This window comes from Toxorhynchites rutilus, chromosome 2, assembly GCF_029784135.1.
Source record: "Toxorhynchites rutilus septentrionalis strain SRP chromosome 2, ASM2978413v1, whole genome shotgun sequence".
NCBI lineage: Eukaryota > Metazoa > Arthropoda > Insecta > Diptera > Culicidae > Toxorhynchites > Toxorhynchites rutilus.
Genome location: NC_073745.1, coordinates 179,591,967 through 179,607,965, shown reverse-complemented (window position 1 = coordinate 179,607,965; position 15,999 = coordinate 179,591,967). Strand labels below are relative to the sequence as shown.

Genomic DNA, 15,999 nt, shown 5'->3' with positions numbered 1-15,999 from the left:
TGGTTTTAGCAGCAACCAGTGTACACTGTGCTGTCCATCCGGATTAGCCACGCGGAAGTACGCTAAAGCAGCGTATGCAGCTTCGCTTGCGTCGACAAATATATGCAGCTCCAGGTGATCATAGCGTTGGTTGTTTGCTTCGTGAAAGTAACATCGAGGTAGGCGAATACTGTCGATAGTCCTGAGTGCCTCGAACCATTTTCGCCAGCGTTGCCAAGTATCCGTCGTGAGTTGTTGATCCCACTGTATACCAACGCGCCATATTTCCTGCAGTATAATATTGCCGTGGATCAGCAAACAACTAAGTAGACCAGGGGATCAAAGAAGCTCATTAAGTACCTTAAAACCTGTCTTTTTGTCGGACGTTCATCATTGGCAACGAATTCAATTCAATTCAATTCGCCAAAGCATCCCGAGAACACGTTCATACTGCTTAGTTTTGTCGAGAAAAATATGTTCCTTCATTGTTGCTCCGTTCTCACCTAGGCCACGCAGCACATTCGACTGTCATGCTGTTAGGTCGAATCCAGCCTTTGAATGAATCATTCTTACCTGTTTCAATACTTGGATAGCTTCTTCTGTAGACGGGAAGCTGTCTAAATTATCGTCCGCATAATGGTTAGACAGAATTGCCTCCACCGCTCGAGGATAAAGTCCAACGAATTCGCTCGCGTTCCTGTTCTTTACGTATTGCGCTGAGGCTGGTGAACTTGTCGAGCCGAATGTAGCGACGTCCATCAGGAAAGTTGTGGATGTTTCCGATGGGTTGCCGCGCCACAAAAAAACGCTGCGAGGAGAAACGATCGATCACGAGGAGAAATCAAAATTTGATAGAACATCTCCTTGATGTTCCTCTTTCTCAGTTGCCCGGTGTGCATAACCTTTGCCTAATACTCCTTGTTGTGGACAACCCTATTTTGCCGCGCTCGGATACGTTATTCATCCGACGCAGCTCAGACCGCAGGGCTCGCGTGCGACAGCATGACTGTCACTGAGCGATGCTGGAGATGCGCATATATGTGTTTTTAATGTGGTTGTCACTTGTTGTTGTTTACATTGTTATTGTTGTGGACAGAGTCATTGTTTATCGTCCATAGTGAAATGTATCGTTTAGTCATGTCGGGAATAACGTTTTTAATTATTGTACCGTGCGCGTTTCATTAACCCTGTCGTGATATTGTCCCAGTGCAAGTCCAGGGTTTCGCGGTACAAAAGTGGCGACGAGTAATCGCGAGTGTGTGTTGTTTTTCACCGTCGGAAAAACACACTGAACATTTCGCCCCCCGCGCGTAAGAAAAGAAAGTGGAGTGAAAGTGCGATGGCGAGCAACGACGACGGGCAGAATAGTGTTGACCCCACGGGTGTGATAAACAATCAACGGCAACAAAACCAGCCGATTATCCCCGTGCCGGCGGTCCACTATCAGCAGCAGTTTATTCCCGTCTCTGCCGCCCAGCAACAGCAGTACGCGCCCTTCCCGCCCCACCAACCGCAAGCACAGGTCGGTAGCGATGTGTTCGTGCAAATTTTGCAAATGATACAGCAGCAGCACCGAGAGATTATGACCCAGCTGATTCAACAGCAGCAGCAAAGTGATGAGAAGCATGAACGCTTTCTCCGTACGATCGCATCGTCAATCAACGTGCAGGTACCACCGAATCCGGAACAGATCCTTGACTCTTTGGCCGGCAACATCAAGGAATTCCGGTTCGAGGCCGACTCCAACGTGACGTTTGCGGCTTGGTACTCGAGATATGACGATCTCTTCGAGAAGGATGCTGCTAGATTGGACGGTGAAGCAAAAGTTCGTCTTCTTTTGCGAAAGCTGGGTGCATCGGAGCACGAACGGTATGTGAGTTACATTCTGCCTAAACTTCCGAAAAATTTTAGCTTCCTGGAAACAGTGGCCAAGCTCAAGAGCCTGTTCGGAGCAAAAGAATCGGTGATCAGCCGTCGCTACCGATGCCTGCAGATAGCGAAAAATCCTGCAGAGGACCATGTGGCATTCGCTTGCCGCGTAAACAAGGCTTGCGTGGAGTTTGAGCTGGGTAAGCTCTTGGAGGAGCAATTCATGTGCTTGGTCTACGTGTGTGGTTTAAAATCGGAGAACGACGTCGAAATTCGCACCCGCCTCCTCACGAAAATAGAAGAGAGAAATGACGTGACGTTGGAGCAACTTTCGGAGGAGTGCCAGCGGCTGTAAAACCTGAAGCACGACAGCGCCATGATCGAATCTCCGTCCACGTACGACCAAGTACAAGCGATAAGAAAATTTGGTGGGAAGCGGTACGAAAAGCGTGACCGTGAGTCACCGAAACGTCCTTCCAGTGACACCGACAGGTAACCAAATTCGCCATGTTGGTTTTGCGGAGGATTCCACTACGTTCAGGAGGCGCAGGAAGCAACCAGTGTCCGCCAATGTGGTGGTCATCGATGTGTGCAGTGTGCAGCAACGACGCAGATATGTCTCCGTGGGCTTTTCCGGAACAAAGATTCGCCTGCAACTTGACACCGCCTCAGACATCACCGTCATTAGCAGGAAGATTTGGCGGAGCATTGGCAGTCCTGCGTTATCGTCAGCAGCGGTGAAGGCGAAGACGGCATCTGGCAACATACTATCGCTCGATGGGGAGTTCGAGTGCGACGTCACCATCAGAAGCAGTACACGACGTGAGCTCATCCGTGTAACCGAGAAGCAGCTGCAGTTACTCGGATTCGATTTGGTCGACAGTTTCAACCTTTGGGCCGTCCCTATGGACACCTTCTGCTGCCACGTGTCTGGAACGCCAGTGTCGACAGGTGCACTCAAGTCGTCTTTTCCAGAGGTCTTCAGCGAGAAGCTCGGCTTGTGCACCAGAACAAAAGTGAAGTTGGAGTTGAAAGAAAACGTTCGACCCGTCTTCTGTCCGAAGCGTCCGGTAGCTTACGCTATGTATGATACCGTTGATCGCGAGCTCGACCGGTTAGAGAAATTGGACATCATCACCCCGGTCGATTATTCGGAGTGGGCCGCTCCGTTCGTCGTAGTCCGCAAGTCCAATGGCTCCATCAGGATTTGCGGAGACTACTCAACGGGTCTGAATGCAGCTCTCCAATCACAGCAGTATCCACTTCCACTTCCGGATGACATCTTCGCCAAGCTGGCTAAGTGTAAGATCTTCAGCCAGATAGATTTGTCCGACGCCTTCTTACAGGTGGAAGTTGACGAGCAGTACCGTAGTTTGCTGACGATCAATACGCATCGTGGTCTCTACCTCTACAACCGTCTGCCGCCGGGTTTGAAGATCGCGCCTGGCGCATTTCAGCAGCTCATCGACACAATGTTAGCCGGACTGAAGGGCACTTCTGGCTACCTCGATTACGTCATCGTCGGCGGAGAAACTGAAGAGGAGCACGACCTCAATCTACGGGGTGTACTGAAGCGAATCCAAGATTTCGGATTCACGATTCGTGTTGACAAGTGTTCGTTTCGCAAGCAGCAAATCCGATACTTGGGGCACATCGTCGACAGTCGCGGGTTGCGACCAGATCCGGCGAAAATCGAGACGATCACCAAGCTGCCGCCTCCAGCCGATGTATCCGGTGTGCGATCGTTTTTGGGGGCCATCAACTACTACGGCAAGTTCGTCCCCAACATGCGCATGCTACGCTACCCGCTCGACAATCGAAGGCAGAACAGGGCTACAGTCAGCCCGATCGCGAAGGTCTGGCCATCATCTTCGCCGTCACGAAGTTCCACAAAATGCTCTTCGGACGGCACTTCCGTTTGCAAACCGATCATCGCCCGCTGCTTCGTATCTTCGGCTCTAAGAAGGGAACAACTTGCTGCTCTACGACTTTGAGATCGAGTACGTGTCCACTGAGAAGTTCGGCAACGCAGACCTGCTCTCCCGGTTGATCGACCAGCACATCAAGCCTGAAGAGGACTACGCATCGCGAGTCTCAATCTGGAAGAGGATATTAGGTCAGTGGTAACTAATACGGTTAAAGTGTTGCCTCTCAATTTCAGAGTCGTTGCGCAAAGCACCCAAGTAGATCCGCTGCTCCGTCAAGTCCACCGCTACGTTCAGAACGGCTGGCCCCAGTCAACACTCGATGGGTCAGAACCTCGCCGGTTCCAATCAAGGCAGGAATCGCTCTCTGTGGTGGATGGGTGTATTTTGTTTGCCGAACGACTCGTCATCCCGTCGTTGCATCGGAAACGGTGCCTCGAACAGCTGCACCGTGGCCATCCGGGCATGCAGCGAATGAAAGCCATCGCTAGGAGCTACGTGTACTGGCCTACGTTGGATGCCGACATCGTCAGCTTCGTCAAGGCATGCCAGCAGTGTGCGTTTGTAGCTCGATCACCTCCTCACTCTCCACCGGTACCGTGGCCCAAATCGACCGCTCCGTGGCAACGCGTTCACGTCGACTTCGCCGGTCCAATCGAAGGCGACTACTACCTGCTCGCTATCGATTCGTTCTCTAAGTGGTGGCCCGGGATCATCCGAACGACCCGCATCACCTCTGCTGCGACCATCAGCATCTTGCGTGGGTTGTTCGCACGGCTGGGTATGCCCGTAACCTTGGTCAGTGACAACGGTACCCAGTTTACCAGCGCCGAATTCGTCGATTTCTGCGCTTCCAATGGCATTGAGCGCCTCACGACAGCACCGTTCCATCCACAATCAAATAGCCAGGCGGAACGATTCGTGGATACCTTCAAGCGAGCCGTCAAGAAAATCCGAGAGGGTAGAGGATCCATTGAAGAAGCACTGGATGTCTTCTTGCTGACGTACCGAAGCACGCCCAGTCGTGCTCTGCCGGATCAGAAGTCGCCATCTGAGATCATGTTTGGTCGCAAAATCCGAACGTGACTCGAGCTTCTGCGTTCACCACCGGTACGTGTCCCAGTGCCAACCGACGATGACCGCAAGCAACCGAGGTCCTTCAACCGAAACGAGACCGTGTACGCCAAACTACATGGTCGTACCGGTTGGAAGTGGGCTCCTGGTGTCGTCGTCGAGAAGATCGGAGACGTTATGTACAACGTGTGGGTCGAAGATCGCCGAATGCTACGCTCGCATATCAACCAAGTTCGGAGTCGCCTTGCTGCTGGCGCGATACCGAAGCAACTCACTGTACATGCCACCTTAAACCAGCATTCGCTGCCGCTGGACATTTTGCTGGATGCCGGTATTCGTGGGAAGCAAAATTCGATCATAAGATCATTAATTACTGATCTTGGTGTGACGGTGAACTGGGTGAACGATAGTGACTATCGCTGCTACCATTATTTTGATCGCGGGTATAGTAAGCATTACGTTCGAAATACGGTACAAATTCACCGTCGGCAAATAATTAGTGTGTGTACTTTGTGTGGCCAAGAATTTCGCACGTGAGATTGCACGAAGACAGGTGTTAATCTGTTAAATGGAGAAGACAGCCATTGTGACTGGCCATCGCGGATAGTAGCCATTGTTGTGAAGTGATTGACCTTTCTGAAGAACGACGCCGCTGCCATTTTGGACGCTTGGTGGCGTGGCTTGGAACAGAACTGAACGCCATCTTACACGCCAACTGGACGCCATTAGGACAACTTGACGCCAATACGCTGTTCCTTTATACAAGCACTCATCCCATTGGATTGATCCCGGTGAGTTTGTTCCAAGTTATATATTTGTGGTTGGCAGTAGCAATTCTTAGAACGTAAGAAAGTGGGTAGCCAAAGGCTATTGTGGCTGGTGGTTGACGGTCGCATATCGAGTGGAAAACCGCTCGCGCCCTCGATTTGCGAAACCGCGTAAAGTGGGTACGTTCGCGACGGGAAGGAGTCCGATTTCGATACTAAGACGACCCACTTCCGTTCGATTGATACGTCGCGAAGGGGTTTATACACCGGTTCGGGAAGGATTGACACGTTTCGATTGTGTATCACCCTCGTCCGGTACGGTTTCGCGTAGAAACGGTTAGTTCACGTTGGGAAGGATTTTCGCTTTCATCTGATTACTGCCGTTTCCGCTTCGCTTTCATTCGGGATGTCCGCAAAACCAGAGAAGCAGTTAGCTGAGCGATTAGTCCAGCATAAGGGACTTATTGCGATTCGCAATGCGTTGGACACATTTGTGCGTGAATATAATCACGAGCGCGATGCTTGTGAGCTGAGTGTATGGTTGGATTCCCTAGATCGGTTGTATGTTAATTTCATGGAATGTCAGGATATCATCGAAAAATATGACAAACCGGAGTCACTTGATGAGCACATTGAGGAACGAGTGGACTTCGAACAACGGTTCTGTAAAACGAAGGGGTTTCTTCTTGCAAAGCGCACAGGGGATCTGAACGAAACTTTGAACAATTCGTTGCAGGGTCCACAACAATTCGCGTCAAATTTTCAACTCCGCCTACCACAAATAGATTTGCCAAAATTCAACGGTGACTTCTCTCGTTGGATTTCATTCCGGGACACATTTTCGTCAATGGTTCATGCAAATGCTGACATTCCTACCGTTGCAAAATTGCAGTATCTTATTCAATCACTCGAAGGGGATGCCAAGAAACCATTTGAATCGGTGGACATCGAAGCCAATCAACAGTGCAATTACTGCAACCATCGAGTCAGAAGATCAAGTATGCTCGATGAAACTACAATTTCTGGTCCTGAAGCAGCCCTCAGTCGAGTTGCCAACTATTCCGATTGACATTTCGGCATGGAAGATGCCGAATGTTATGCTAGCAGATCCTTTATTCAATGTTCCTGGAAGTGTCGATATGGTCATCGGCAGCGAAAGCTACTGGGAACTTCACACGGGTAGGAAGATATATCTTGGCGAAAATCTTCCTTGGGTAGTCGAAACATCTTTTGGTTGGGCGGTCACTGGTCCCGCATCTCGCACGGCTACCTGTATTCCACGGTTCTGTTTTCTTTCCACGGCAGATGATCGACTAGAGGCTACATTAAGAAAATTCTGGGAAATGGAAACAATTCCATCAGCTCCGGTTCATTCCACCGAAGAAAGTCGTTGCGAAGAGCTGTATGCTGCAACGACAACGCGTGATTCGTCTGGGAGGTACATCGTGCGTCTACCGAGAGTTGAAGATCCTTCAGTCATCCTTGGAGAATCAAAATCAATTGCTGACAGACGATTCCTGAGTTTGGAACGTCGCCTCGAACGAGATCCTGCAACCAAGGACTCAAATCACCGTTTTATGGAGGAGTGTTTGTTGCTTGGACATATGCAGAAGGTGAAAGAGCCTGTAAATGATCATATTCAGCACTGCTACATTCCTCATCACGTCGTATTGAAGGAATCCCAGTCATCCACAAAAATCAGGGTAGTATTCAACGCGTCATGCAAGACTTCGTCGGGATATTCTTTGAACGACACGCTCCTTGTTGGACCCGTGGTTCAGCAAGACCTCTACTCAATATATTTGAGGTTTCGGACAAGAATTGTCGCCATCGTAAGGACCGTATCGTTATTTATGGGTACGCCTTAGAGTCTCCGTCTGAAAAAGACTATAGCTTGTTTTGACAGCTGTTTATTTTTCTCCTGTTGTTGACACAGTTAGCGTTCAGTTAGCATTGTTAAAAGATCGTTTTTTCCTAAAAGTGCAATCATGAGAGGGCTAACAGAAGAAAAACGAAAATCCATTGTGACCAGATACTGCTCCGAAACAGGAATATCAATGAGAAAATTGGCGAAGGCGGAAGGAGTAAGCGTCCATGCGGTCCAAAACGCTATCAAGCGATTTGGTATGTATAATACATTGAAGGATCTACCCGGTCGCGGCAGAAAACCTGGGCCATCCAAGCCAAACTTGGATAAAAAGATTTGCAGGCAATTTGAAAGAAAAAAGGAATTATCGATACGGGATTGCGCAAAAAAGTGTGGAACATCAATCGGTATGGTTCAACGTGCCAAAGAACGTAACTCACTGAAGGCATATAGAAAGCAAAAATGTCCCAAACGCAGCCAAATTCAGGCAAGTTCCGTGAAAACCCGTGCCCGTAAGCTTTACGATGGGATTTTAAGCAAACGCGAACTGTGCATCGTCATGGATGATGAAACCTACGTCAAACTGGACTACAAAACTCTTCCTGGGGCACAGTTTTACACTGTAAAGCAAGGAACAGATGTCCCGAACGCGGAGAAGTCAATTTTTTGCGAAAAATTCGGTAAGAAAGTGCTGGTTTGGCAAGCTGTTTGTCAATGTGGCATGAAATCATCTCCTTTCTTCACTCTCGGGAATATGAATGGTGAAATTTACCGGAAAGAATGTCTCCAAAAGCGTGTGTTACCGCTCATCCGAAAGCACACTGGTCCGACACTATTTTGGCCTGATTTGGCATCATGCCACTATGCACGTTTGACCTTGGATTGGTATCGGGAGAATAATGTCGATTTTGTGGAAAAGGAGATGAATCCTCCAAATTGTCCGCAAATAAGACCTATTGAAAAATTTTGGGCTTTGATGAAGGGACGACTGCGGAAGAAGGACAAGGCAGCCGATGACCTTGAGCAGTTCAAAAAGGATTGGATAAATGTGAGCAAACAAGTCGATGAGACGGTTGTCCAGAACCTAATGAGGGACATCAAGAAGCAGGTGCGATCATTGGCGCGAAAATCAGAATCTTGATTATTTTTTACTGTTACTCCTTTCTTTCATTCATAAGATACAATATTTTGATATCAGAACTGAAAAATAAATGCAATATTTGAAATAAAGCTGTGTTTTGAGCGTACCCATAATTAACGATACGGTCCTTAGCAGATGTTGAAAAAATGTATCGGCAAGTATTGCATCACTCTGCCGATTTACCGTTCCTTCGCATACGGTATCGTAGGAATCTCACCGATCCGATTCTCACCTACGAACTACAGACCGTCACCTACGGAACAGCAAGTGCTCCATACTTGGCAACGAAGACACTTCAGCAGATCGCGAAAGATCACGAGCATTTATATCCGACTGCTGTCGAAGCTGTTATTGAAGATTTCTACGTCGACGATCTACTGTCAGGAGCATCGAACGTAGAATCTGCCATCACCCTGCGAAAAGAAATCACCGCTATGCTTAACTCCGCTGGATTCACGTTCAAGAAGTGGGCATCAAACGTCCAGGTGGTCCTAGAGGATGTTCCACCGGAAGATCGAGCCATTCAGCCTCTCCACGATTTGCAGAATGAGCAGATAATTTCCACACTCGGCTTGCTTTGGGAACCAACCGCCGATTCGCTTCGATTCAAGGTCGAATTGCCTCTCCCTGCTGCCATTCTCACCAAGCGAAAAGTGATGTCATACATCGCTCAAATATTCGACCCATTGGGACTGTTGGGTCCAACGACAACCAAAGCGAAGCTTTTCATGCAACGGTTGTGGACATTGAAGCGCGATGGTATTACTTGTGAATGGGACTCACCTCTATCAGAGAAACTTCAAGCTGAGTGGAAGCTCTTCCACACTACTCTTCACGTTCTCGACGATATCCGTATTCCTCGGTTGGTGCTGGCTTCTGGAGTCAGCAATATTCAGCTGCATTTCTTTGCCGATGCTTCGACAAGTGCCTACGGCACATGCTGCTACGTTCGCACGGAATCGCAGAGAGGGATTACAGTACTTTTGTTGACATCGAAGTCAAAAGTAGCTCCATTGTCCACTCATCACACAAACTGATTTCAGCGAAAATTTGTTCGCACGCTATTCCATGTACGGGAAACTACGCCGAGTCGTAGCGTTTTGTATACGCTACCTACAATACTTGAAGGATCGTTCCAAACAACGCAAATCCGATCCTCTGTTCACCGAACTTATCGTTCTTCAAGGAGATAATATCTCATCCATACCACGACTTTCCACCAAGGAGCTTCAACACGCCGAACAATCACTGTGCTGCCTGTCTCAGCGCCAGATTTTCACTGAGGAGCTCAACGATCTAGCAAACGGCGAACGTGTTTCAAAATCATCGTCGCTCAAATGGCTGAATCCGTTCGTTGATCAATATGGAATCCTCCGGGTCGGTGGTCGCATTGGTAACTCCGCATTGTCCGATGCAATTAAACACCCGATCGTACTGTCCTCTAAACACCCGCTGTCTGCTCTGTTGGCTAGCAGTTACCACTTGAAGCTACTGCACGCAGGTCCGCAACTCCTGCTAGCCACACTCCGCCAGAAATTTTGGATTCTGGGCGGTAGAAATCTAGTAAAAGCCGTCTTCCACCAATGCCACACTTGTTTCCGTTCCAAGTCCACTCTAGTCCAGCAGAGCACAGCCGATCTCCTGGTATCGCGAGTTTCGCCAACGCGTCCTTTTTCCGTGTGCGGTGTCGACTACTGTGGGCCTTTCTACGTCAAGTCAGCAGTTCGAAATCGTGGTCCTACAAAAGTCTACGTGGCCATATTCGTCTGCTTTTCAACCAAGGCTGTCCACATCGAGCTAGTGAGCGATTTGTCGACTCCAGCGTTCCTAGCTGCGCTCCGTCGTCTAGTCGCTCGCCGAGGGAAAGTTGTCGAGCTCCATTCCGACAATGCAACTGCATTCAAAGGAGCTTCTCATGCCTTTAACAGGATTTACCGTATGCTGAAGGTGGAAGCTGTTGACCGTGATCAAATTTTCGATTGGTGCTCCGAAAATGAGATCGTTTGGAAGTTTATTCCGCCCCGAGCACCACACTTCGGTGGTCTTTGGGAGGCTGCCGACAAATCGGCGAAGACGCACCTTCTAAAGACCGTGGGAAACGTCAATCTCGCTTACGAAGACCTGTTGACATTGTTGGCACAAGTCGAGATGTGCCTCAATTCTCGCCCGTTCACTCCGATACCTGAGGACCCATCCGACCTAGAAGTCCTGACGCCAGGACACTTTCTTGTTGGAAGCAGTCTACAAGCAGTTCCGGATCCTAACTGGAAGGATACTGTCGATAATCGCTTGGATCATTGGGATCTGACCCAGCAACGTCTGCAGGTGATCTGGTCCCGCTGGTACCCAGAGTCTGAGTACCCTGAGTACCCTACAACAGCTTCAATCTCGTGCAACAAAGGGTTGAAATCCTCCAGTCACCGTCGAAATCGGTGCCGTCGTCATCATCAAAGAGGACAACGTTCCGCCAGCAAATTGGCCGCTGGGGAAAGTCGTCAAGCTTCATCCAGGAAAAGATGGCATTGTTCGAGTGGTGACACTCCGCACAGCATCAGCTACAGAAGTCGTCCGTCCCGTGGCACGAATCGCTCTACTTCCGTCATCGAAATCAACATTATCCGCATAACCAGGTAGAGCAACCCTTCAAGGGAGAACTTGCTCGATGCGCACCTGCGCTTTGCACAGGTAATTGCAAGTCCAATGTAATATATTTGTCTTGAAAGATCTACCTGGTGTTTTCTTGCTTCTCGGTCTTCGTCGAGGTTCACCATTCCACATTCACTGCTGAATCAACACGAGGATTATGGCGATCCATTACGTCATCCAAATCACACGTTGCCGAACCCTTGGCACCCGGAGAACGAAGTGTTACAGCGAAAGAAACAACGAATGCAATTTTGTAAATAATAGAATTAAGATTTGTTGAAATACCTCATATTTTAAGGTGGCCGGAATGTTAGAATTAGCCATAAAATTGTAGAATAATCCTCATTTGAATTCCCGTGATACCGTTCGAAATGAAACGGACTGGAATTTTATGCTTCAATCCAGATTCAATAGATTAGAGATTGAGAGCTAGAGAGAATCAGAAGAACGAGAACTGACCGATAGCCGATAGTGTCCTCTATATAAGCAGCATCTTTGTAAAGCTTGATCCTCTTTTACCAAATATACGTTCAATATCACAGTACGGTCTCTTCATTTCGTTGGTCGGTCGATGACACTGGACATTGTCCCTTTCGCGTGTGATCTATTGTGCGTTGTGCACAAGTTCTTTGGACTACGTGCTTTTCGGTTGCTAGTATCATCTAGCGAAGAAGTCCTTCGAGTGCGGTAAAGACGAGTGCATCGTCATCACATACATTTAGCTCTTTTTGACGTAGGACTACGTCTTTCATTTCTATACTGGGGTGTAAGTTCAAAGTTTCGAAAACGAAAGCGTTACGCCGGAGAACGAGAATTTGAGCGTTAATAGCTCGTAAACAACTGAACGAAATGGTATGATAAACACTTCATTCGAGAGATAAAATGTCTACGCTTGCTTGTTAGTTTTTGATCCAAAAACTTGTATCACTAGGCCTAAAATTGCTTTCAAAACTTACTTACTTACTTAATCAGCAAAAGGCCCCAGTGGCCTGTGCTGTACACAAAAGTCGTCTCCATTCACCTCGGTCCATAGCTGTTTGTCGCCAGCCATGCAGTCTGTGTAGGATCCGCAAGTCGGCTTCTACTTGGCCGAGCCATCTTGCCCGCGCACCTCTTCTCCTCGTTCCTATTGGGTCGTTGTCGAGGACCATTTTCACTGGGCTATCGTCCGACATTCTAACGACGTGCCCAGCCCAACGCAGCCGGCCGATTTTCGCGGTATGATCGATGGGTGGTTCTCCCAGCAATTGGTGCAGCTCATGGTTTGTTCGCCTTCTCCATATTCCGTCATCCATCTGCACTCCACCGTAGATGGTGCGCAACACCTTCCGTTTGAATACACTAAGGGCGCGCTGGTGCTCCGCGAGCATAACCCACGTCTCGTGGCCGTAGAGGACTACCGGTCTAATCAGTGTTTTATAGACGGTTAGCTTCGTGATGCGGCGAATTTTACTCGACCATCGCGTCTTCCGGAGTCCAAAGTAAGCACGATTTCCTGCCATAATGCGTCTTTGTATTTCTCTGCTGGTGTCATTATCGGCGGTCACCAGTGAGCCCAAGTACACGAATTCATCTACCACTTCGATTTCGTCACCGCCAATCTGAACTCTTGGTGGGAGGCTAACATTTATCTCCTTGGAGCCTCTTCCTCGCATGTATTTTGTCTTCGACGTATTGATGACAAGTCCAATCCTACTGGCCTCAGTCTTCAGTCTGATGTAGGTCTCCTTCATCGTCTCAAAGTTTCGTGTCACAATGTCAATGTCGTCTGCGAAGCCGTAAAGCTGAACTGACTTTCGGAAAATCGTGCCACTCGTGTCTATCCCCGCTCTTCTGATCACATCTTCTAAAGCGATATTAAATAGCAAACAGGAAAGCCCATCACCTTGCCGTAGCCCTCTCCGAGATTCGAAGGGACTCGAGAAGATCCCCGATACTCGAACCACACACATTACTCAGTCCATCGTCGCCTGGATCATTCGTGTCAGTTTATCCGGAAAACCGTGTTCGTGCATAATTTGCCATAGCTTGTCCCGATCGACTGTATCATAGGCTGATTTGAAGTCGATGAAAAGGCTACGTTTAACTCGCGACTTTTCTGCAGAACCTGTCGTATCGTGAAAATCTGGTCCGTGGTGGCTCGGGCACCCATCACTATTTTTTTTCAAAATAGGCTATTGAAAACGAATAAATGATCGCTGGAATGGTTAGATGTCTCCCTAACACAGACTTCAAAATCATGAAGACTGGGGAAATCGACATTACAAAATAGATGCGAGCTTCGGGTACTTTTGTACTCGCTTGCGTTTCTGCAAATCGTAATGTTTCCCTAATACAGACTTCAAAACCATGGAGCCAGGGGAAATTGGCATTGCAAAATAGATGCAAACTACGGGCACTTTTGTACTCGCTTGCATTTTTGCAAACCGGAATTTGTTTTCCCAATTCAGATTCCAAAACCAAGAAATTGGGAAAATCGCAATTGTAGATACATTCAAGTCGACAATACTTTTATACCCTCATGTATTTTTATACTCCGAAATTCGTTTTGCTAACACGGTCTACAAAAGCGAGTACAAATGCAACGCTTTGGCTCGATTATGTGAATTGACTTAAATTGGGATTTGTTTGCAATTGAATTCGTAAATAGTTTCATTCATTCACTAGTTTAATAAATAATTTAATCAATACACAAAAAAGATAGTTCTCCGCAGCGATGATATCGTACCCAATGAGGAACATTGTTTTTTTTTTGGCAGACTTATCTCACTTCTTAACTAGGCGAACCTAGCCAGAATTTTCACCTGCCCCCGGGCTTCTGAATGCCAAAGGGGGACTAGGCTCTGCGGAATGCACGTATCTGCATGCTCGTGCTGTTTCAGTCCTGACCGAGAAATTGGTCGGACAATCGCGCAGGTGCTAAGGATGACCGACTTTTGGATGCCGGCCAATTCCTTCTCCACCTTTAGCGCTTCCAGAAGTGTCTTCGGGACAATTCCAGTTCCAGAGAGAACGACTGGAACAATTCTTGGGACCTCCCTTAGCCCCCACAGTTCCTTGAGCTCCACGGCCAATGGTCGGTACTTGCAGATTTTGCGACCGTGGGTCTCCTCCAGATTCTGGTTCAGTGGAATAGCGACATCGATGATGGTGACTTTGCGGTCGCTCTTGTCGTAAACCATTATATCTGGACGGTTGTGGTGGATTGAGAGGTCGGTCAGAACAGTGCGATCCCAGTACAGCTTGAAACGGTCATTTTCCAGGACAGGTGCAGGCAGGTACCGGTAGTTTGGTACGTTGTCTTCCAGTAGAGCACATTGGAGCGCCAGTTGTCGATGAACAATACGGGCCACGTTGTTGTGGCGCTCGGTGTAGGCTGCGTTGGCCAAAACGGGACAGCCTCCCATAATGTGCTCTATGTTTTCACCTGGTTGATGGCACATCCGGCAAATGTCATCAACGTCTTGATGCCAGACGTACCGCCTGCAGTTTCTCGTCGGCATTATCCTGTCCTGGATGGCTATCATGTCGGCTTCTACTACTGAAGAGAGTTCACCACGCGTTAGCCACAGATTAGATGCGGCCTTGTCGACGTGTGGCCGATCCAGTTGATGGGGGTGGGCACCATGCACTGCCTTCTGCTTCCAAGCTGCAATCTTCTCCTCCACTGTCTGCAGATTGCAGTTGAGTTGGTACTCCGCTTGCGCCAAGTGCAGAGCGCTGTATCCTCTGTCGGCGGCGCAGACAGCCCGGTATAGCGCGTTTTGGTTGGCGCGTTCTGCGAAGTACTCGCGCAGTTGTCGTACCTGGGCAACACACAGTGCAGATATGTCGACTATTCCAAGTCCCCCTTCTTTGCGTGGCAGTGAAACTCTCTCCAGTGCCGATTGAGGATGGTGCATTCCGGCCTCTTTAAATGCTTTCCTCATCCTCCTCTCAAGGTCCTCTAGGTCAGTTTTGCTCCATTTGACTACACCAAAACTGAAGGTCAGCAGGGGAACCGCGAATGTGTTGATCGCGCGTACCTTGTTCCCCGCGTTGAGGAAAGTCCTCAGGACACAGTTCACTCGACTCAAGAACTTGTCTCGCAGCTCCGTCTTGATGTCGGAGTGGCGAATCCCGGTGAGCTGTCGGAATCCAAGATATTTATAGGATTCGCCACGAACCATGTCTCTTATGAACTCGCCGTCATAGACCTCGTAACCTCCGGATTCGGTAAGCTGCCCTTTCAGCAGATGGACACAGCGGCACTTGTCAAGGCCGAACTCCATGCAGATGTCCCTGCTTATGTCTTCGACAACCCGGATAGCTACACCTAGACGCTGACGTGAATCAGCGTAGACCTTGAGATCATCCATGTAGAAGGTATGGGTCACTTCTTCGTGGGCGCCGTCGCCATACCTTATTTTATAGCCATGACCGTTTCTATTGAGCGTCCTACTGAGGGGGTTCAGTGCCAGACAAAACCAAAGCGGGCTGAAAGAGTCGCCTTGGAATATCCCCCACTTTATCTGCAGCGTTCTAGACTGCAACACATTTTCCCCATCACTGAGGTGCAGAGACGTACTCCACTGCCTCATCGCATGCTGCAGGAAGCTAACGACGACGGGATCAATTTTGTAGAGCTCCAATACCCGGACGAGAAACGAGTGAGGTATGGAGTCATAAGCCTTCCTGTAATCGATGTAGGCCATACTTAGGTTCCGCTGGTTATATACCGCCTGGCCGACT

The 15,999-nt window shown here is 48.7% G+C and overlaps 2 protein-coding genes across 2 annotated transcripts; both read left to right on the top strand.

Moving 5' to 3' along the window:
- Positions 1-1,318: 1,318 nt before the first annotated feature.
- LOC129766446 (uncharacterized) lies at positions 1,319-2,203 on the top strand. The gene has a single exon (XM_055766977.1). It carries the CDS (start codon positions 1,319-1,321, stop codon positions 2,201-2,203), a length of 885 nt encoding a protein of 294 aa, XP_055622952.1.
- A 7,487-nt stretch (positions 2,204-9,690) lies between these two features.
- LOC129766445 (uncharacterized) lies at positions 9,691-11,256 on the top strand. The gene has a single exon (XM_055766976.1). The coding sequence runs from the start codon at positions 9,691-9,693 to the stop codon at positions 11,254-11,256; it is 1,566 nt and encodes a 521-aa protein (XP_055622951.1).
- The last annotated feature ends 4,743 nt before the right edge of the window (positions 11,257-15,999 follow it).